The sequence below is a fragment of the Chaetura pelagica genome, unplaced genomic scaffold, assembly GCF_000747805.2.
Source record: "Chaetura pelagica isolate M959 unplaced genomic scaffold, ChaPel_1.0 scaffold10, whole genome shotgun sequence".
In the NCBI taxonomy this organism is placed as follows: Eukaryota; Metazoa; Chordata; class Aves; order Apodiformes; family Apodidae; genus Chaetura; species Chaetura pelagica.
In genome coordinates this window covers 9,083,774-9,105,879 of record NW_009952263.1, presented here as the reverse complement: position 1 = coordinate 9,105,879, position 22,106 = coordinate 9,083,774, and the positions used below count along the sequence as shown (strand labels likewise).

The window sequence follows — 22,106 nt, the reverse complement described above, 5'->3', positions numbered from 1 at the left end:
CAGGAATGCAGGAGGGAAGGGCAGCACACTAGCTCCAAGGGCTGTCCCGGTGTGAGTGCTCAGGTGAATCTTAAGTCCTTCACCCCTTAGCAGGGCTAAGCCACAAGCTGGCCAGCTGAAGACAGTCATTACTGTGCTAATTTTATAAAACGCTAAACTAAAGTACCCAGAAGTTAAGTCTCACATGTTCAAATGCAGCATGCAGAGCTATATGCCTAGTGGTGAACTGACCCAGGCTGCCCCAGCTGTCACCTCCAGCACAGAGGGGTGTGAGGGTCACCCAGGTTTCCATGCTCGTCTTTCTCATCTCCATCTTATTTATTCTAGATTTGCAGTCCGATGGGGAAATTATTCCCCTTGCTTGATGTAGCCCAAGGAAATACATTCATAGACAAGATCTACCTGCGATTGTGTTAATTAATTAACCTGGCTAACTTTGCTTACAGACTGTGGGTTGAACGTACATAAGCAGTGCTCCAAATACGTGCCCAACGACTGCCAACCAGACCTCAAGAGGATAAAGCGAGTCTACTGCTGTGATCTCACCACACTGGTCAAAGCCCACAATACCCAGAGGCCCATGGTTGTGGATTCCTGCATCCGAGAGATCGAGGCAAGAGGTTTGTGTGCTTAGGGAAGTGGCAGACACAATTAAATGAAGATTACTTGAATTACATGCTAAACTAGGACAGAGTGGTGTGTTCATGCACATTGAAGGGAGAAAAAAGTTTTTTTAGTGCAGGTGATACATTGCTTTCCATTAGCTAGTAAAATTAAATCATGGCATTTCATAATGCAATTTCCTGAAATACTTTCTGAAAACATGTCAAAACATGTATTATGTTGCACTTCTGAAAGAGGTGAACTTTAAAGTGAACTTTAAGTTCATGTTTATGCGTCTTTTTTCATTTTATTCTTTTTTAACATACCTAGGGACGCTGCCAATTTCAGACCAATCAGTTTAAATCACATCCCTTATTAATAACCTTTCTGGAAATTATAGGCAAGAGAACACAAGGAACCGGAAGTGACTCAGACAGGCTGTGGCGTTTTGTGGTATGTCACAAACTGCAGGGTTTTGCATGATGCTCAGCTAATGACTGCTGGATACTGTGGCTCAGGCAGCCTGTCACAGCCAAAATTCCAGCTTGTGACAGGTTTCTGGTTCACAGACATGCTAGATTGAAGAAATACCATATGCCCTCCAATACAAGACAGTAATGATCAAGTATTTTTGCTTTGGATAGCAGATGTGTATGTTGTGCTGCCCAATAAGCCAAATTTCCCTGTTAGTCATAGCTTCAGTACAGGAATCTCATAATGTTGAATTGATGGCATCCCAGTAATCTGCATGGCAACACACTGATACTAGCCATAGGGATTTCAAAGCCACACATTATCTACTGAAAGGAATCAAAAGATTTACAAGTAAATCCCCTGCACTGCTCCATAAAGCTCTACCAGGATTATATCATCAGGGCAGGGACAAATAGAAATAATAGCTTGGACTAAGACAGAAGAGCTTTACTCTGATGATATAGCAGGAAGCTACATTGCATTTGAGATCTCATCACTTACTTGCACATTTCTTGATTGAGATACAATCTGCTGCCCATTCTCTGTTTTTCCAATGTCTTTACATTTCTTTCTTTGATTGCCATAGGACTATGTAAGATACTGATTTCATTCTTAAGAAAATGAGGTGTATTGATTGGATCTTATAATTAGGTTAGCACTGTTCATAGTCACAATAAGGAGTTCTGGGATTAAAATAAATAACAGTGTGTGTAGCTCTGCTTGGCTGCTCTGCCTGCTCTGCTGATCTGCCCTGCCTTTCCTTGTTGGTGTGGAGCAATGGGGAGAGAGTTGTGCAAATGAGCAGGTCTCTTGTGGTGAAACAGAACTGTAGAAGGGAAGCACTTGTGTGGAGGATAACAGTATCCATCACATCTCTCAGCTGTGTATAAGTGAAAGCTGGCAGCAAAACTGGGAACAAATGTGCTTCTAGGGAAAGGCAATCTATTACTTGCATTGCCTAGTGAGGCAATCATTAAACAACTGGTAAAAGGAGACCTCTAAAGCTTTATTAATTATAACTAAATCCAGGAAAATCTCCTACATAATGTGAATAAATCACAGTAACATCACATGCCCCACCATTAGCAAATTGCAATATTTTTGTCTAACATAAACAACTGTGTACCTAGCAAAATCAGAAAGTATAAATATAAAACTCTCTAATCCTTTAAAATTGTTTTTTATTATCTTGATCGTTCCTTAAGTGCTCCAGAGTTTTACATTACAATTAACATTTTGCTAGACTTGCTAGATTTGTTGTTCTTTATTGGTTTTAAGTCTGAGTATTTGTTGGTTACTAAAGCAAAGTTAACCAAGAACTTCTCGTTTCAGGTTTAAAGTCAGAGGGCCTCTATAGAGTCTCAGGCTTCACTGAGCACATTGAAGATGTGAAAATGGCCTTTGATCGAGGTATACCATTTTTTAATCTTGTACAATTTTAATCTAAGCCTTCAGCTCTAAGACTTTTCAGTTCTTCTTGGGTTTACATGGGTCCCATGGTAATGAAACAGGCATATAAACAGAAATACAGGAAACAACTTGTCTATTCTAGGTTCTGAAATGAATCTGTAGTGCTTTTCATGAGAAGAAATCATATTTCATAGTTGGAAGGAATAATTAAACAGTAAGTAATGGTAGGCAGAGGGCTAAGTGCTCAGGGGACTGGATGATTGCTCAACCTAGAGGCACAGCCTAGGCTCCTAGTTCAAGTATGAGCCTAGATAGTCCCATGGGACAGTTTCTAGTCCTATCTTTAGTAGACTCAGTGCTTTACAATATGATTATCTATTTATGAGTTTAAGGAGCAGGAACTCCAACTGAGAAGACATTCTGCATGTAGCCTTGTAGTAGACACTGCACCACTGTGCATGTGATTGCTTCTGCACAACAGATGAGAGAAGCAGTGGGGAGACTGGTTATACAGCATGTGGAAAAACTCAAACTGATCATCATCCTAGTAGCCCTTCTGAATTGATTTAATTGATTATCTTTGTTCTGGTTGTGCACAGTTTTTGCACATAGGACTAATTTTAAGTGTATATGTAAGTGGGTGCAGAGTAGGCCTTCATCAACAGAAAACATATTTTTAAGTACATTTAAGAAGTGACCCAAAAAATTATTCTTTCCCATAAACAGTGTTTTCCTTCCTACTTCATTTTTTCAGGTATTACCTCTGCCATAGGCATATGGCATAATTTAGGCAATAGGGTTAGATACAGCCCAGTGACTACAAGCCCCATGGGGACGAGGCAGGTCCAGGTCAGGCCAGAAGGTCATCCTGCTGGTCAGGGTACTGACCAGAAGGGTACCTGGCCAGTCACAGGCATGGCCATGACCCAGCTGGAGACAGCTATGGTGTGGCTCAGGATTGGGGCCCTGGGGGCCCATGGGCAGGTGTGGGGGCTCCTGGGGAGACTGGGGAGGGTCAGCAGGGATTATGGGTGGAACATCTTACACTTACTGTGCATGAATGTTTTCTTGTTTGGAGGCAGTTTGTCACAGAGACATCACTGGCAAAGAAAGTCTGACTAGGAATTGCAAAAGTGACTGTTTTCATGCTATACTGAAACATCCTTTGCAAAATAATAAGTTTTAAACTGTGTTGAATGCTGCAGTTTTGAACATATACATATACACACATAGATCAGCCATGATCTGGGTGGAAGAGATGTACAGTGGTATGACTGCTACCATAGGAAGATACATGTTGCTAATTTGCCACATGAAGCAGTACTACTGAGAGGGTCACAGTCCCCATAGGTCCTGTTCTGCTTCCTGAAGGTAGATCTGGCCTGTCAGATCTGAGTCTAGACAGACAGGGACCCCACTCTCTGTTCTGTATCCCAGTCCCACAGGGGGGAACATTGGTTTTTTGCTGCCTAGTTACCCCTGCTTAGCCCTAGAAGCCAGAGCAGCAGGGAAAGGAACATACCAAGGCTGTGGAAGATCCCATATCTCTGTCTCTGGTGACAGAGTTGGGAGAGAAGGCAGCTGAGAGCTGGGTAGCAGGTCTTACATCCAGCATCTCCTGGAGGGTTTTCGTTCAAATTTCATTTTCTGCCCAGAAAGTGAAGTTTGTGGGAGTTTTACAGGACTGTTGTTTCTACATTCACTATAAGAAATTAATATCACAGAATTGTTTGGGTCGGAAAAGACCTTTACGGTCATCAAGTCCAGCCGTAACCTAACTCTACCAAGTCCAGTGCTTAAACCATGTCCCTAAGCATCACATCTGTATGTCTTTTAAACACCTCCAGGAACAGTGATTCAACCACCTTCCTGGGTAGTCTTTTCCAGTGTTTAATTACCCTTTCAGTGAAGAAGTTTCTTCTAATTTCCAAACTAAACCTCTCCTGGTGCAACTTCAGCCCATTTTCTCTTATCCTGTTGCTTGTTACCTGGGAGAAGAGACCAACCCAGACCTGGTTAAACCTCCTTTCAGGTAGCTGTAGAGAGTGATAAGGTCTCCCCTCAGCCTCCTTTTCTCCAGGCTAAACAACCCCAGTTCCCAGGGGTTTTTTGCAAAAGTAAAAAAAAAATTTAAAAAAAAAATTATATATATATAAATTTGGTTCTGAAATATAACATGGAAATTTCCTGATCAGTTCTGGTTAATAGACAGGTGCTGCAGCAGAAGCAGACATGTCTGGAGCATATAGCAGAAGGTACATGTTTTTAAAGAGCTTAGGATAGTTTTCTGTCACAGGAGAAGCTGAGAGCAGGGATGTGTACCAGAGGAAAGAACTCTTTAATGAATAATCCTGGCACAGCACTAGAAGATACATACTGGCCAAGAATAAATGTAGCTGGACAATTTAAAGACCATTTTTAAACTATCTGAAAGTAAGGCTCTGAAATGACCTTCTAATAAGAGCAGGGATAAAAACCTTAACTAGTTTTAAAATGGAATTTGAGGGGTTTATGAGAAGGCTTGTCTGGCATGGTGCCTGCAGTAGCAGAGTGCTGCTCTCTGGCATCACCAAGCTCCCTCCCTGCCCATCGGCTCCAAGTTGGTCCTCAGGCATCTGGCTGAAATGCCAGTATGTTTCTGCAGCTCTGGAAATACACCTTTTAATAAATGGCCTTGAAAATACACAAGCAGTGAGTACCTCCCAGTTAGTGTGCAGGATGCATCCTTTGCATAATGCCATCAAGCTTTCTGGTTTCATGAGCTCTTTGGGAAGCCACAGGAGCCAGAACACACTACGATACAGGGATGAGGTGCAAGGGCTGACTCAGCCGTAGGGAGCCACTGCTGCTGATTTCATGTGTGGCTGAAGGGATGCAAAGCAGAGAAGCCAGCCCTCCCTCTGGCCGATTCTGCCTTGCCAAAGGGACATTCACTTCTTACTTCCAAAGAATTGCAGCCAGAGCAGAAAAGCAAAGGCAGGTTTGAAAGTTAACCAGCTCAGGAGGAGAATGGCATCCCACATAATATTAATTGGGCCCAATGAAGCTGTGATAGTTGGTTTTAAAACAGGGAGAAGTTGGTTGTCATCCGATTTAAACTAAGACTGCCTTCCAAAGCCAAAGCAGTGTAAATGCCTCTACTGTAAATTATCATTAGGCTCTCTGAGGCACTGACAATGTTCCATTTTAGTGATTTTTTTGTAATGAGAAGGAGAGGAATAATGTGGATTTATTTAATCTGGTGAATGTTGGTGCTATAGAATGACAGTTGCTCTCTGTCAGCATTGTTGAGCTGTGGCGTTGTGGCATCCAGAAAACTCTCATTGTGTGCTTTATCCACAGAGCTGCCATTGTCACCAGTGCATTCTGTCCCCCCACTTGTTTTTATGACTGGCTGGTATGATACACTTGCTAAAAATACTATGCTGTTAAATATTACATGAGTGCTTAGAAACATCCTAATTCATGCTCGCACTCTTTTGTGAGTGTAGCTAAAAACGTGTCAAATGCCAAATCTAAGAAAAACCAGAGAAGCCCATTAGCATGGCAAAGGTTGTGCTATAAAAACAAAGCATTAAGGAAGACAGAACCTGAGGAGAACTATAATTCAATATTCAGAAGACTTAGCTGAGGCTTCAAGAATGTGATACTTACTCAATTTCATTCTCTAATAAACTTTTGATATATTTCTATGGCATCCAAAGTCAGCCTAAGCCTTTCAGGAACAGAATAAATACTTTCTTTGTCTTGAGATATTCAGACTTCAACATAATGCAACAAAATATGTTGAGAGTCAAAGTAACAAGGAAGGAGAAGTGACAGAGTTTGTGTAGGATTAGGTTTGTAAAGCCAAAATGAACTATATGTTTGCAATCCACAATTCTAAAAAATATTGCATCAACATATGGCCACTGCAGTGATATTGAAAATACTAATTACAGACTGAGGAAAGTTACTGTATTGAAGAATTTAAAAAATTACTGTAGTAGTGCAGAAGGTACCGTATAAAATAGATGTATTTTGTACAGTGCAGCTAGAAGGTGGATCCCACAGAGGATCATCTGTGAAATACTTGTCATGACTTCACCCGCAATGAATTAGCTTTTCTTTCTCACTGCTTTGAATTTGAAGTGTGTTTAACTAAAAATACAAATCAGGAATTTGGTGAGGATCAAAACACGTGCAGCACTGCAGAAATGTGTAGGTATAAGAGATGTATTGTTACTCTCACTTTGAAATAATCTTTACTGCATTTCCAATGGATGTACAGTTGTCTCTGAGGTGACAGAAAAATCTTTTACTCAGGAATTAATGCATTTTTCCTACAGTAAGCAAATACGTAAATAAGAGGTATGTTTGAAGTACAGTGTAGTTTGAAGTACTTTTAGCTGAAGTGCCCCTTTAAGGCAGCTGGCTGGGCTGCTATGTAAAAGTACTAAATAAATAACACTTCCATTTAGTGTACTGGTGACCTGGATAATAGATGCAACCTTCTGCTTTGCCATATCTGTCCTGATGCAGCTCCTTGGAGGTATCTGTTTTCAGCGGAGCGTTTTGAGTGCTCGGTATCCATCAGTTAAATAGAGCTCTCCACACAAAGCTTTACAAGACTAATGCTCCTGTGCCTGGAACGTGTGGATTAAACAAAAGATTGGGGCAGTGTAAACATCCTCCAAGGGCTTATTGATGCTGTATTAAATTAAATGCTGATGGATGTATTCAGACTGCTCAGCTGCATCAAGAAAGGCAGCTTGTTTTAAACACTTAAGCATATAATCTCTTCTTGATGAGAACATGTACTGCTATTAGTCTTAATGATAATTACGTGCATACATTGGACAGGACGTATCCCTTCAAGATTGATGTCCTAGGTTTGTATAAAATGTCTACAATCAATATAAATTCTTTTACTCTACTGTGAAAGCCTTTATCACCATCTTAGACACCATGTATCAAGCAGACCCACTCATCTGTCTGTATCAGGGCATGTCTACAAGCGTTAGTTATTGTGAGACAAGCAAGGCGGTGGCTTTACAGCGTGTCAGCACCTTGGTGGTAACAGCCCAAGCTTGTTCTTGTACCTCCTGGCACCTGTTGTTCAAGCAAGTATAACCTCACATCACCCCACACACCGTATGGTCCTAATCTTCTTCCGTCTCCTGTGAGGGAAGAGCTGTTAACCTCACTTGAAAGGTGGGGAGTAAGGAGTATGGCGGATAACTGATCTCAAAGAAGCCTGAGGTAAAGCTGGAGATTAAAACCAGACAGCCTCAGTCCCTGTTTGACCAGTGTCCTATGCCGTCTTTCTACTGGAAGACCACTAAGGACAGGTCCTAGGATAGGAGGACTGCAGAATTTTTTGGTCTGGAGAAAAATGGGGGTAAGAGGGGAGCAGGTAGTACAGAACAGACGTAGTCACTTGAACTTGAAAAATAATAGTGATCCAGTAATTTCACTCATTGCCAGCCATGTGTTGGTCAAGGGCTCACCAGCAACACGTGTAAATGTTAAGCTCAAGTGATTAAAAGTGCTCCTTAATGGAATTCTGACTGACTGTGTTACGTGGCAAACAAAATGTATGTTGTTTCAGTTGCATAATTTATCTGTTTAGCTGTTCATCCATTACAAGTATCCATATGCATTTAACAAATTGCAATCCACATTTCAGAATAAATTGTATAGCTAAATGCTATAGCATGTCTATTTAAATTAAAATCTTTGCTATAAATAAGTAAGTAAAATAGAAAGACATTAGAGGATATCCAGAAAATAAGGTGGGTTTCTTACTAGCTAATCAGTATAGGTAGATTGGTGCAGGACTTAGAAGATCTGGATGTTTACTCTGATTTTGCCTACTGGTCTTGTGAGGGTCACTGGAAATTTATGTTATTTCTCTATGCCTGTGTTTCGCTAAATAAAAATGAAAAGAATGGTTCATACCCCCGTGCATTGACCTGCAGATACAAAATACAATATCAGAACAAGTTGTTAATAGCTTCTTTTCAGTGAATAAATGGGCCAAATTCAATAAATATATTTCCAACATGATTTTTCATCCAACATTAAAACATTATGTGTGAGATGGTGCACTGCAGCTACTGTTGTTGTAATCACCAGCCTCTCCAAAAGATGCAATCAAATAATTTTTTTACTGAAAGATAAAGAAATTACAATTCCTCATTCATATACTCTGAAGTTGATAGCAATATATTCTCATTTAAGCCTTTCAGATGCTTTCAGCGTGTTTTTTTTTCTTGCCAGCTTGGACACAATAAATCTGAATTAGAAGCCTAGCTTTGCTTCAGTCAAAATTAGCCTGGTTTCAAAAAGATTTCTTCCTTTTCTTCTAGATGGTGACAAGGCTGATATTTCTGCCAGTATTTATCCAGACATAAACATCATTGCTGGAGCATTGAAGCTCTACTTCAGAGACTTACCGATTCCTGTGATCACCTATGACACCTATTCCAAGTTCATAGAGGCAGCAAGTAAGTATTGCATAGTAATTTGTACCAATCTTTAATTACATTTCCCATCCATAAAGCTATCCATGTTAAAGAAAAATAAGACAGACACCAGATTAGAAGGAAGGGTGTTGTCCTGTTGACTGCTTCTCTGCCACATCCTTTTTTCATGTAAAACCTTTGCCTGAATGATATTGCAGATGGAACATGATGCAGGTAAACCATCCCAGGACTGGTGTCATAGCCACAGGTACATGCAAGACTGGGTGATTTGTGACAGGTCCAGAATAAGTGAATGGTATGAGCCTCGAGAATGCTTCTCATTTCCACATGATTTTCCTGTTTCCTTTTTTGTGGCCTCTTTTTGCAACAAATCTGCACCACTGACAAGTACATCTCTTCCTTCAGTCAGTGAGGGAGCATTGAGGCACCCCACCAACCCACCCTGCTCCACAGTTCACGCACATCCACTGTTTGTTAGTTCCTACAATATCTAACCTATGTCCTGGGAAGCACATGCAATGGGGACAACTGGGTGCTACCAACTGGCCACTGCCAACTCACCACCACAAACAGAACATCGCTCATTGCCTGCTGGACACTTCTACACTGCCAACTTGCTACTGGAACCACTGGTCACCAGCTAGCAGGTGACACTTGTTCTGCGCCATGAAATGAACCTCAGGGAGCAGGCGGATCTGCTCACAGGGCTCTGATTTTTGCAAGGGAACTGTGTATATATGGGGCAGTTCAAGTGTATGTGTCACACAACATAATATGAAAAATTAACAGATAAAGGCAATTCAGTGAGATATGAGAAGTGAAAAATAAATTATGAGGTAAAGGTAACTCCATCAAACATATTACGAACAGCTCGTTTCAGGTCACAGTCCTGAATGTCACTTTTAAAGCTGTGTTTTGTTGATTTATAAGTGCATTTGTTCCACATTACTTTTAGAAAATGTTTCTGGATGCTTTAGATGTGTATTCGTTTCACATAATTATTTTTTTTTTAATTTGGGATGTTTTATAAGTGCATTTGTTTAACATCACTTTTTAAAACTGTGTTTTGGTGAGGTTTTTTAATTGCATTTGTCTAACATTACTCTTAAAACATGTCTCACATTTCATTGAGTTGCCTTTCCCTCGCTGATATTTTTTCGTGTTACAATTGTGTCACCTATACACCTGAACTCCCCTATACACATATATATATATATATACAGTTTCCTTGCAAAAATCAGAGCAGCCTGAGCAGTCACCTGCTCCCTGAGGTGCTGAACAAGCACCACCTGCTGGTCAGTGACCAGTTGTCCCAGCAGTGAGTTGGCAGTGTAGAACTAGGTGGCAGCCAGTTGGCAGGGCCACAGTTGTCCCTTTCCCAGTGAGGTTACCCCCAGCCCTGAGCTGGGTGTGCACACTGCCAGAGAGGAGAACAGCAGGCATTCATTGCCATCACGTTAGCAGAGAGAGCTGAGGTGTGCCTCAAATTCGGCACAGCCTTCCATGTAATGATAGTGTCTAATAAAACTCTTCAGGTAGACTGCATCGAAATCAGGATATTAGCTAAAAATGTCAAAGACCTGAGGTGTCTAAGAAGTAGCATGCTTTCTTCTTTAGCAAGTATCCTTAGTAATTTTTAAATGGCACCCAGTGTATGAATAAGCAGCAGGAAGAGTGGTTTACCTGTGTGACTGTGCCATCTTCCCTAGTCCTTTTAAGAACACGCCTAGAGGAAGCAGTTCTTATCCCATCAATACACCAATCTTTTAAAAGCAAGAGATAAAGATTCTTAAGCTTCTAAAATTTCAAGCTCCTGGTGCCATTTGTATAGAAAGTCATGCCGCAAATATAACTCTGACTCAGTTCCCAGCTTATGAATCTCTACTTTTCATGTAAAACACATGTAAATTTTTCTCAGATTTTTAGAGATGATCAAATGAGCACTGATGCTCTCAGACACATATTTAAAGATGTTCAGAAATATTTGTTTATGTGATTCTGTGTCACTTTAATCTCTAGCTAAACTTACATGTTCAAGTACAGTGTCTGAAGCACATATCCACAATCTCATCTGGTGTTGAAAGCTAATGGAAGTAATCTTATGTAGGACTTTATTATATAGAGTCAGTTCCAGGCAGAGCATTAGGAAGCACTTAATGAAGCTTGGATACTGCGCCTATACAGGCCTGTAGATAGAGCTACACACCATCAAGACAACTACTAGGTGGTCTTTGTTGTAGATTTCTTTGCAAAGCCTTTTTTTTTTAGGATGCAGAAGTTGCTGATAAGCTCCATGTTGGTGATTTTAATATTCTTCCCTCCGAGCACAGTCAAGCCTTGTAAATGACTCCATAATAATAACTTAGCTTCCTGAACTATTGATGTTTACAAATGGAAAGCCCTATTAACATTAATCCTTTTTGGTATTTTTACAGAAATCTCCAATCCTGATGAACGACTAGAAGCAATACATGAAGTGTTGATGTTGCTCCCTGCTGCTCACTATGAGACACTTAGATACCTAATGATTCATCTCAAAAAGTGAGTTAATTGGCACATAGGATAATTCTTGAAGAGCTTAACAATTTTCTGCTTTGAAAGACAGATGTTACTGAAGGTATCAAAAAAGCTTCCATTAGGGCACTGCCACTAAAACAATAATGTTACAAATGAACAGGGAAGCTATGTTTGTATAAATGCAAATAAGCTATGCACATATATGGCACAGATCCTTTTGCTGGCAGATCATTGCCAGCCTTTGAAGAGATAATCGAGATTTGCCACATTTCTCTGAGGGGGATAATATCTGAAAAATACCAGAATGCTAGGTACTTTAGAGATGTGCTAGGTGTACTGCAGCAGGTCACTTGCTCACATTTTGCTTCTGCCTCCCCTTACCTCCTGATTTGTTTCCCTGTGCAATAACCCTATAAGGAAAGAGCTGTCTCCTACAAGTTGCTTGCTCACATCACAATTCAGCCAAGAATCAAGCAGGGCCTAGTAAAAACAATAGTGTGTATTAAATGACTGGTAAAAGCAGTGCAGGCCCCTACCAGTTATTCCCTCTCCCTCTTGGTTTTAAACACATTCTGCGTCATTTGCTTTCCAAAGCATCTTTAGTCATAAGACATAGGGAATTTTCAACTGTCTTGTCGTGGTTCTGGCCCAGCACAACAAGAAAGGAACAGCCCCATGGCCACTCACTCAGCTCCCCACACACACACACACTCTGGGATGAGGAGGACAAAGCCCTTGGGTCGAGACAAAGGACAAGGAGGGCTCTTCACCGATTAAGGTCCCAGGCAAAACAGACTCAACTTGGGGAAAAATAATAATTTAATTTCACACTAATCACACATAGGACACGGACAAGACAAAGAGCAGGGCTTGCATATGTTACCCCATCCCTCCCTTCTTCCCGAGCCCAAATCACTTTGTTCCCGGTTTCTCTCCCTCCTTCCCCCCAGCAGCACAGGGGGACAGGGAATGGGGTTTAGAGTCAGTTCACAGGCTGGTGGTTCCTGCTGCTCCTTCCTCCTCAGGAAGAAGGATTCCTTACAGTCCTTCCCTGCTTCCCCACGGGGTCCCTCTCCTTCATGAGTCCTTCCCACGAGGTGCTCCAGCCTGGGCTTCCCACAGTCAGGAGCTGCTTCGGGAACAAACTGCCCTAGTGCAAAAAAAGCTTCCGAAGCTGCGCAATCAGAGCCCACTGGCAGCAAATCCTCTGGCCACAACATCCAAGCCCACTGGCCAAGTTCACCCCTCCTGGCGCCTTCAGGGGATGTTCCCCCACGTTTCTCAATGAGTGCAGGGGCACAGCTGCCATCTCGCCATGGGTTGCAGGGAAACTTCTGCTTGGGCACCTTCTTCCCCTTCTTCCTCACCAACCACCAGCACTGCTTTCCTTCCCCAGCACAGCTCCTCCCCACAAGTGCTCGCTCTGCTCAGGTGTCATATCAGTTCTTTCATATGTTAATCGCTGAGGTGCATATATTGTCCCTCCGATGACTCCTTGGCTGGGTTTGGAGGAGGGGGAGCTTCTCAGCTTCTTACCAGAGCAACTGTGGCCCTTCCCCCGCTACCAAAAAACCCACCAAACTAGAACATGCCTAAATTTCATTTTTGATCTCTTCTTAATTGTCCCACTGCTTGCAGCATGGTTGCAAATTTGGAGTATTTTCTGGGTTTGATCTGCATGATTCTGTACTATTAATGCCAACAAGAAAAGAAAAAGACCTCAACTCAGGTAAAATTGTACTAGAGAGCCTGTGTGAAGTGCATTTCATGCTCAATCAGGTTCTCATTATGCAGATACTTTTCCTCATTTTGGATCATCTCAGGTCATTACCACTGAGTAATTTTTTCTTTTCAATAAGAGATTACCTGGGGCATGCAGGAGCTTCTTCAGGCTCTGCAGAAATGAGATGTGCAAACACCCATCATTGTCAGCACATACGCGTGGACAACTCAGGATGAACCATGTTGACTTTTAAGAAACCCCATGGAGGCTGTAGGCAAGCCAGAGACCTGCATACAGGATCAGTACTTTCATGTCCTGGCAGCAAATTTTTAATAGCCAAGCATTGACTTGCCTTCCTTCTTTTCCATGAACTGCAGTGTAGGCTTTGGTTCAGCTGTTGAGCTGAACTACTGAGGGACAAAAATAGTCCAAACATCTGATTAAGCTTTCTCTCTCAAATACCTCTAAGTCACACAACGGATTTCTACTCCTTTCCCCAGTCATAGCTTTCAGCATCTGCAGAGAAATCAAGTGCATGGCAACTCCCATGGCAGATCTGTCAGAGATTTGAATGTGAAAGAGGGAAGGATGCTTTAGGTTCAGACTATGCTCTTCTGTAGGTGAAATACAGAGTCCCAGCTCCAGCCGTACGGGGCTCTTTCTGCATGGAGAAAATGTGCACCAGTGTCAAGGAGTCTATGTAAAGGTCCCAGGATTGCAGGATCACAGCCTCTAGAGCTGGCCTGTTTCTCAGCAGAAAAGAAACTCTACTGAATTATTGCTAAAAGCACAGGAAAATCCAGGAGAGGACAGTGCAATGAAAAATTAGATTGTCAGTCAATTGATTAATTGCTTTCTGCAGTTACCTTTCTGGTAACTTTTTTTTTGCTCGAAAACTAGAGGAATTACAATAGCTGGAGCAGTGCCCCCTGTGGCAGAACACCTGCCACTCCATCCTCGCTGACCTTGCAGTGAAGCTGTGACTCTTCCCCGTGTTCACCCCAGATCCTGCAGGGAGCCCCACTTAATCAGAACTAATCAAAAGAAGATCTGGGTTCATACTCGTGAAACACATTTGCACCTTCCATACAGCACGCCAGAGAACTGTAGTTACTGTAGAGTAGAGCTACATACATCATCATTTAAACCATTATTAAGCTTTTCAGAAAAGCAATTGACACTAAAGCTTATATCCTAATGAATATCCCCATGGAAAAAATCACTTAAGAGTTGCAGAAGGAGTACTTAAAGGCACTGGAAATCACAGCCCTGCTGTAACTGCATCATACATGCTGTAGAAACAGTTACTATATTGAGTGCAAGTAAAAAATATTACTGAAAAATGTAAATATTTACCAATGCTTGATGTGAAGTGGGACTACAACTTAAGATTAATGTATTCCTTTCTTCTGGGAAGTAAAAAACTACTTACTTTTTTGTTTGTTTGTTTGTTTGCTTTGATCTATTTTAGGGTTACCCTGCATGAAAAGGAGAATTTTATGAATGCTGAAAACCTGGGAATAGTCTTTGGACCTACTTTAATGAGACCTCCAGAGGACAGTACCCTTGCTACGTTGAATGACATGCGGTACCAGAAGTTGATTGTGCAGATTTTGATAGAAAATGAAGATGTTCTCTTTTAGACAGGGAGAGGCGTATCTTCAAAGCCATTTGTTTTCAAATAATTTGTTTGAAGGAAAGACAACGTTCTGTAATTTTTTTTTAAACATAAAGGAGAAGTTCCTTGACTGCACTTTGATTTCTGCAAAGTTGCAGATGGATGCCAAAATGTTTAGGGAACGCCTATGTCTCATAGACATATGCCTTTTTGTAGAAGGGAAAAAAAAGGCCAGAAAAAAATCCTCTTACCTTGTGTCTTTTGCCTTGCCTCAGATGTATATTTGTTTTGAGAAGTTGCAAACAATTTTATTGTTAACTTATTAAGAAACACAAAACATATTTTAATATGGCTAGAGAAGCAAAAAGGTACTTAATCAGTGTTACTTGTATGCGCCTATACATTTCCCTCTCCATGAGACATAATTATATATGTCAATTGTGAAACAGAACCTATATTATAAAGATATTTTTACTTTACCTAGCTGAAAGAATGGCATTTTATTTTAACAAACTATAAATCAATGCGGTGCATTGATTATTTTCCATGTAATTCTTTCCTGCATTTTTGCTATGATATATTGAAAACAATTGCCACTAATGCAGTATTATCCTGACATACCTCTTTCATTGCAAGTGTTTTAAAGGAGAATTCTTTTCTTGTGTGTATTCCAGCTTTCCTTAGGTTTCCTCACATTTAGGCATTAGCATCCTAAGATTGTACACTTTTAACCTTTTGATATTTCCCAAATTACATAGTATTTTCTCTTTTTTTTTTTTTTTTCTCCCATGTAAAATACAATATTAAGAATTTTTCAGAAGTCCTGGTAGTAGTATCAGTTTCACATGCCAGATTTTTCTTGGATTACAGTAATATGTGAGTTAAGTGATGCTGGGACACTGAATATTTTCTGGCCTTGTTGAAAAGTTAGCACTTTTTGGGGTTAATTATGAAGGATTTTGTTTTTCTGTAAAAATCGAGTTATGATTTGTCATGTTTCTGTATTTATAAACGTACAGTAAATCTGCTAAAAATGTAGGTATTTATCTTGAATGTGTCTCCTGATGGTTTGTTTATTAAAAAAAAAAGAAAAAAAGAAAAAAAAGAATGTGTAGGCAATGTGAGAGTTGGTAAATTTAATTATTACCATATTTTAATATTTTTCTTCCTTCACAAATATTGACCAACAGAGTTCATAGTCTTAACTGCAACTCATTGCTAATATTAAAACTGTTTCTCAGCATGAGATGTTTCTGCAAGCATAGAAAAAACAACATACTTTACTACCAAACTCAATTTTCAATACAAAAAACCCTATAATAATCCCTTATCTTGATCATTTGTATCATATGGTCGGTAACTCAGTGATGCAGTTTCCTGAATTATTTCAGGGAGCACATGTTTCTGTTCAAATTGAAAAATATGTGTAACTATGATAATGAAGGGTGGTGGAGGGTATTACTATAAATTTGTCATCTTATAGAGAAATAACTAAGGGCTAGATAGATTAACCCAGATTGCAGAGCAAATGCTAAATAGTCTGAGTTTCCAATACTTCCATAGATCCTCCTGCCTTGTACAAGACTATTTGTTGTAGGTTATGTACTACTTAATACTGTCATAAAAATGATCTGGAAATGGTTTTATTTTGTGAAGTGAAATATGCTTTGTAATTTATGATAGTGTAAATGGAAGGAAAAATCCCATTAAATGTGTTAAAGAGTCCTGGTGTCTGTCACTCTGACTACATGGCAAGCTGCCAATTGAAAATCAATTGCTAATTACTATCCTGACATTGCTGGAAACTTTCCTACTTGGAAAACTTTGAATGGTTTTATGGAATGTCAGCAGTTTCAGATTGGCTCTTGGATGCTCATTCTACCACAGCTAAGCCTAAGCAACACATTTATTTCCTGCAACTACCCTGAAGCACCTCTGAGTAAAACTTCAAGCAAGCAACAAATTGCAATATCAATCCAATCAATATCCAAGAATCAATGCTACCAGAGCACTTTTCCACTCCTTTAAATGCTGACATTTGACTAACGCTCATTTTATTTTGTTCCGGTCAGTTCAGTAAGGATTCTTTTTTTAAGGTAAGAACATTATTTTAGTACCATTCTTTATTTCTGCAGAATGACAAGCTATTAACTTCTGCTTCTTCCTTTCCCTCTACCATGAGTGAAGTGGTGGCTTTGACATGTCCCACAGTCTGAGGTCTTCAACACATGCCCAGTCCTGTTTCAATGACAGTACAAAGCAGTGTGCTTAAAAATACCTGTGCAGGGTGACTTTGGAGGGTAGAAGTTTCTAATCTGTTGGATGGAGGGAAGGATATGATTCTGCATCTTAAAACACTAATATCTAATGAACTAGCCATGGCTGTCTCAGCTAACTGATGGCCAGCATCCTCAGGGACATGAGTGTGGATGTAAAGGGGACTACGTCCCCTTTACACTGCACTAGTGCTACACACACTTCATCTATTATGTCAGACTTCTTGTGGCCATCACCACTGCACCTGGGGCTGAGCAGCACCTCTGAGGTCTGATCTGATCATCTCTGTTCCAAAGTCACCATTCAAGGAAATGAAACAGCCAGCAGACTGCTCTCTGCAAAACTGACTGCCAAAGCAGAAGGCAAAGCATGTATCTCTCTAATGCAAGCCTATGTGAAAAATAGGAGGGGGGGGAAGTGTGTGACTGGATCTTCCCTTTGCTTCAAATCAGTCAGCAGTGACGACCTATCTCATATAAGCACTACTAAATGGTAGTAAGTGTCATTTGAAAGATGCTCCAGGGGTCTGTGTTGAGCTGATGTAATTTACCATTTCATCTGGAGTGGAACGCAGCGAGATACCTGTGTCTGACTTCATTGGGGCCTGTGAGCAGCTGGATATTCGGCAGGACACTTGCTCTTCCCCAGCTGCTGGAGAAGGCCTGCTGGAGCAGTCCCTGCTGCCGGCATCCCCATCTGCCATTCAACTAGCCCCATCTTCTGGTGGGATGGGTGTAGGTCTGAGCCCCCAGCTGGGGGGGGGTACCGCTGGTCCTTGGAGCTACCAGAGTAAGCCGACTTGCCTCCCAGAAAGCACAAGTGTCTTAGCCACGCTTGGTGAAACATCACATGAAGTTAATGGTTTGTAAGGTAGTAACTCTCAAGCGTCGTGGAACAGATGAAATATACATTCTTCTTTATATCTCTGCCTTTGCGAGACTCATTGCAATCAGGTTTAAATATTTCCAGCCTGTCACGGCACCTGAGCAAAGGAATTGTTTCCTGAGATCACCATCCTGGAGACAAGGTGGTGTCTGGCTCCAAAGCACAGGTATTTTAAAGGCAGCAGGCAAGCAAGAGTGAACAGGGAACTACTGAAGGGTTTCTTCAGCTGACGCTACTTGGGGCTCCTCCACCCAGACACCAGTTGTGAAACTTCATTCACTCTCTCCTGCTGTCAAATACCATTGGAATTGGATAAAGGATGCAGAAGTTATGGGAAAGGAGAAGAATTTGAAAAAAGAGAAGCAGACAATGAGCTTAAGTGAACCTATTTAGTTTCCTCAGAAAACCTTTTTAAAGTGAAGTTACAAAGGAGGCAGAGCTTTGCTCTCAACTCGCCGCTCTGCCAGTGTCAGTTTAAACTACAGAATGGGTCTAAGAGAGCACAAAGCGGGGTGAATTGGTACCACATTCATATTATTTCTAAGCAAGAGGTAAGACTACACTTCCCTATACAACTCTGTTTCAAAGCTCACACAACATTTGAGCTTAATGAAGGAGACAGAGCTGCAGGGGCATTTGGCCTGAGACTCTGGGAAGGAATGTATCAGGTTTGGGATTTCTTCTGAAACAAGATGTTTGAAAGCCTTGAGCTGTGCATTGCTGTCAGTATTAGGATAGAGGAGAAAGAAGGGATTGCAGGTGCAGTATTAGGCAAAACTCTGGACTCAGTAAGGTCTCGAGAGGTGCTGGGAGTGCCTGTGGTAATAAATAGCTGGGCTGAAGGAGGGTTTCAAGTTAAACTGCAAGGAGGTGAAAGTGAAGGCAGGTATTGAGAGCGGTTTGCAGAGCCCATGGAGCAACTGTGTCTTCTCTTTTATGATACACTCAAATACTACACAGTGTGGACCTGTACAAATAAGACACTGGGAGATGATTAACTCTGTTTGCACAGGGCCCCAGCTGGACTCACATGTCCAGAGGGAGAGAATTTTCCTAAGCCAGCTAGGCTGTTCCTCTCTCCCGCTCTCTCCCACCTGGAGATTAAGACAACCAAAAACCTCGTCTGCTCTGCCTTCAGCTGCCTCCAGTATCACACTCCCCCAGTGCAGAGCACAGACAGGGCAAAGGCAGCCTGCTCCCCTGATCCTGCTAATGGCTGGGTAGGTGCTGCCCTGCTGCCTGAGAAGGGGCTGGAGAGGACAGAGAAGGAGATGGGGATGGGAGGAAGGGTCACAGAAGGGTCCAAAAGGGAGCACTTCTCCAGCTGTTCAAGCTCCCCAAAGTGACAGCAGCTGGAGAGCCTACCACCTTTTCCCTTTGTGCTGCACAGTCCCCAAACCTAGTTCAAAAGGGCACAAGCTGCAGAAGCCTGTATGGCCACCTTCTTGTTTCTTTATTGACAAATACAGAGTCAAGGTCTGCAAAAAAGGGAGGAAGAAGATCAGATTGCTAGCAGATCCCCCTGCCAATAACCAGGAACCGATGAAAACTCTGAGTAGGAAGGTAATTCACAAACACTTATACAAGCAGAAGAATGCCATATAACTGGATCTTCAAAGCAGAATTATATTGCTATATCCCCTGCAGCTATCTAAAGGGAATGAAGAGACTAGAGGACTCAGAGATAGGAGTGAGGGCATCAATACATTTCATGTTCTTTAGCTGTAGAGATAAGATTCCTTGATTAAAGTAAAGATCATGGTTAAGATTCAGAAATCTGAACCTTAGGGAACTGGTTATTGCTGAATGCTCTAGGCCTTGGAGATGTAGGACATCAATGGGTCTTGCTTAGGGCCCATACTTTGCATTATCTTTCTCCAAAAGAAGATTGGATGTAATTATGCTGATGATACAGCTAGATCCAGGCCTGAGAGTTTAAAGCCTGAAGGATATGGAATATTGCAGGATGTTTTAAGGACTGCAGTTAGGAAGAAAGTTTGTGTCAGGTGGAGACAGTGCTTTGTAAGCTGCAATAGAAATGAGCAGCTGGTTTTAAGCAGAGAAATCATGAGGGTTTAGTTTACAGTAGACTTGGGGATGTCAGGAACCAAGCTTACCACTGGAAGCTGCATTCATTGCAGGGCTCTGCAGACCCTGGCAAGGTGAGAATTAAAGTAGTCTCTCTTTTCTTGAAAGCGTGAAAGTCATTACTACTCAGTAGTAGTCATTACTACTCAGATGAAGGTTAGAAGGAGGAGTAGGGCTAGCTGTAGGGTTTGGAACTGTAGATCTTGAAGAGCACAAATTGCTGTTGGCAATATTTGAAGATACCATATTTTCTATTCTACTTTAGGGGCAGGTATGGGTATGAAGATCTGTGTTACTACATCCTGCTGCCCAAGAACATTTGGAGACTGAGGTCCATAGGCATTTATAACAAAGTAAAAGGAATATTGAGGAACTGGTGTCATTACTGGACCCTGCACAACCCTCAGTATTAGGAACAGGGCTGATTTCAATAAGGGACAATTATTTATGGTGGGTTTTGTTATTGTTGTTGTTGACATGACTCTCACCATGATAATTAGAGTAGGAATTAGGGATAGACTTTGGAAATTTAAAGCCTAAAGAACTGAGTTGTTCCAGAATTTGCAAGAACTGCAGTATGCTGGTATCAGTAATTATTAACTTTGCTATTTTATTCAATGTGTGGGTTCTCGGGTTAAGAGTATGGGTACTATTGGGGTAAAGGATTCTAAATCTGCATTACCTGACTTTTTTGCACAACTTGCAGAGCTAGGAATGGTACTAGTGTCACCAGCCACAAATGTCTTTATTGTTTTGTTCTGCTCTAGGACCAGGACCTTGGTTTCATCTCCAGATATTTTATAAGGGTGAGAGAGAAGACAAGAATTTGGGATTCAAAGATTTAGACTGGGTTTGCTGGCTTGCAAACATAAGAAAAGGGCTGGTTTTAGGGGCATACAGTCCTCTCTTTGCTTTTGCTGTGGGAATAAATTAATGGGATACAAGAAAGAGCTGGTAACTGGTTGGGAACTGAAAGTTTGAGGAGCTGTGTTTATGTTTTCGTGATGTTTAGGGGCTTCCTTATAGATATGGGTATTGCTAAGGTAAAGCTTCATATTCTGTTGTCTTCTGAGGCAGATTTGTTAACAAAGCTGAACTTCCCATTGAATGAGGATGTTTGAGCACTCACACCAACAGATGTTAACACCTAACATTATGTTACACAAGTAGGTTCTCCATAGAGCTACTGTTAGAGCCCACGTAAGCAAGGATATTGTCCACACTAGTGTTGAAAGTGAGGTAAGGAAAGAATGTATCACTCAATAAAATGGGATCAAGGACCTCTGCCATGCCAAGTGGCATAGACTTGTCCTGTCTACATTACACTGTACTTAAATGAGGTCCTCTCAGGGACCCATGGTGTCATCTGTGGCCTTTGAAAGTACTTTTTCTTCTAGAGCCACTGAATCAAAAATTGTGGTTTAGCACCTGTAATAATGCAAGGGCTATGTTGAAGCCCATCCAACTGGTATTTTCATACCCAGATGCTGAGTTGGTGCAATGCATATCCTAGGCTGTAACACGAGGAGTGGTTGTGCATTGAAGTGTTAGAGGGTGCAACCCCTGCTGCAATAAAGCTGGAGAGCTATGGGGGGAGACAAACCAGTGTCATTTCATCCGTTCTGCCTAAAGGGAATAATCCCTTGCTTTTACTGCCTCCAAACCATGCCTGAACAGTGGGTACTCAGTGACATAGGCCAGTCATGCCAGTGAGATGTCACTAACAACAGGGACAATTCACCAGGTGCAAGGTTCAAACTCACCGCCAGGCTCTGGGGTTTTTTGTTTGGTTTTTTTTTGGCAGGACAGTCATAGCTTGGGTCTGGATGCTGCAGTCCCACAACCTTAAGCAGAAGCTGGTGTGAACAGGGAAAATGCTCTTCCCCTTTACAACAGGGTTGGAGTCTTTCCTGTGGTGATGGTCTGAGATGCCACTAGCACTTGGAAATCTAAAGCTTAAAGAGCTGAAGTTACTGCTCACTCCTTTAGAGTAGAGAGCCTGATGTAGATGGAAGCCCATTCTTTGTGTGGTCTTTTTGTGTAC

General features: G+C 41.5%; 1 protein-coding gene across 7 annotated transcripts in view; it reads left to right on the top strand.

Annotated features, from left to right (window-relative positions):
- The window catches only part of CHN2 (chimerin 2), a 23,977-nt gene extending 8,482 nt beyond the window's left edge, over nt 1–15,495 (top strand). For 2 of the 7 annotated variants that reach the window (XM_010007545.1, XM_010007549.1), the window contains exons 3-7: nt 447–620; nt 2,410–2,487; nt 8,838–8,975; nt 11,390–11,495; nt 14,666–15,495. In XM_010007545.1, the coding sequence (XP_010005847.1) occupies nt 447–620; nt 2,410–2,487; nt 8,838–8,975; nt 11,390–11,495; nt 14,666–14,837 (668 nt within the window). In that variant the 3' untranslated portion in view covers nt 14,838–15,495. The remainder of the gene's footprint in view (nt 1–446; nt 621–2,409; nt 2,488–8,837; nt 8,976–11,389; nt 11,496–14,665) is intronic. The other 5 variants (XM_010007547.1, XM_010007551.1, XM_010007550.1 and 2 more) reach the window with 4 other exon arrangements.
- Nucleotides 15,496–22,106: the final 6,611 nt, after the last annotated feature.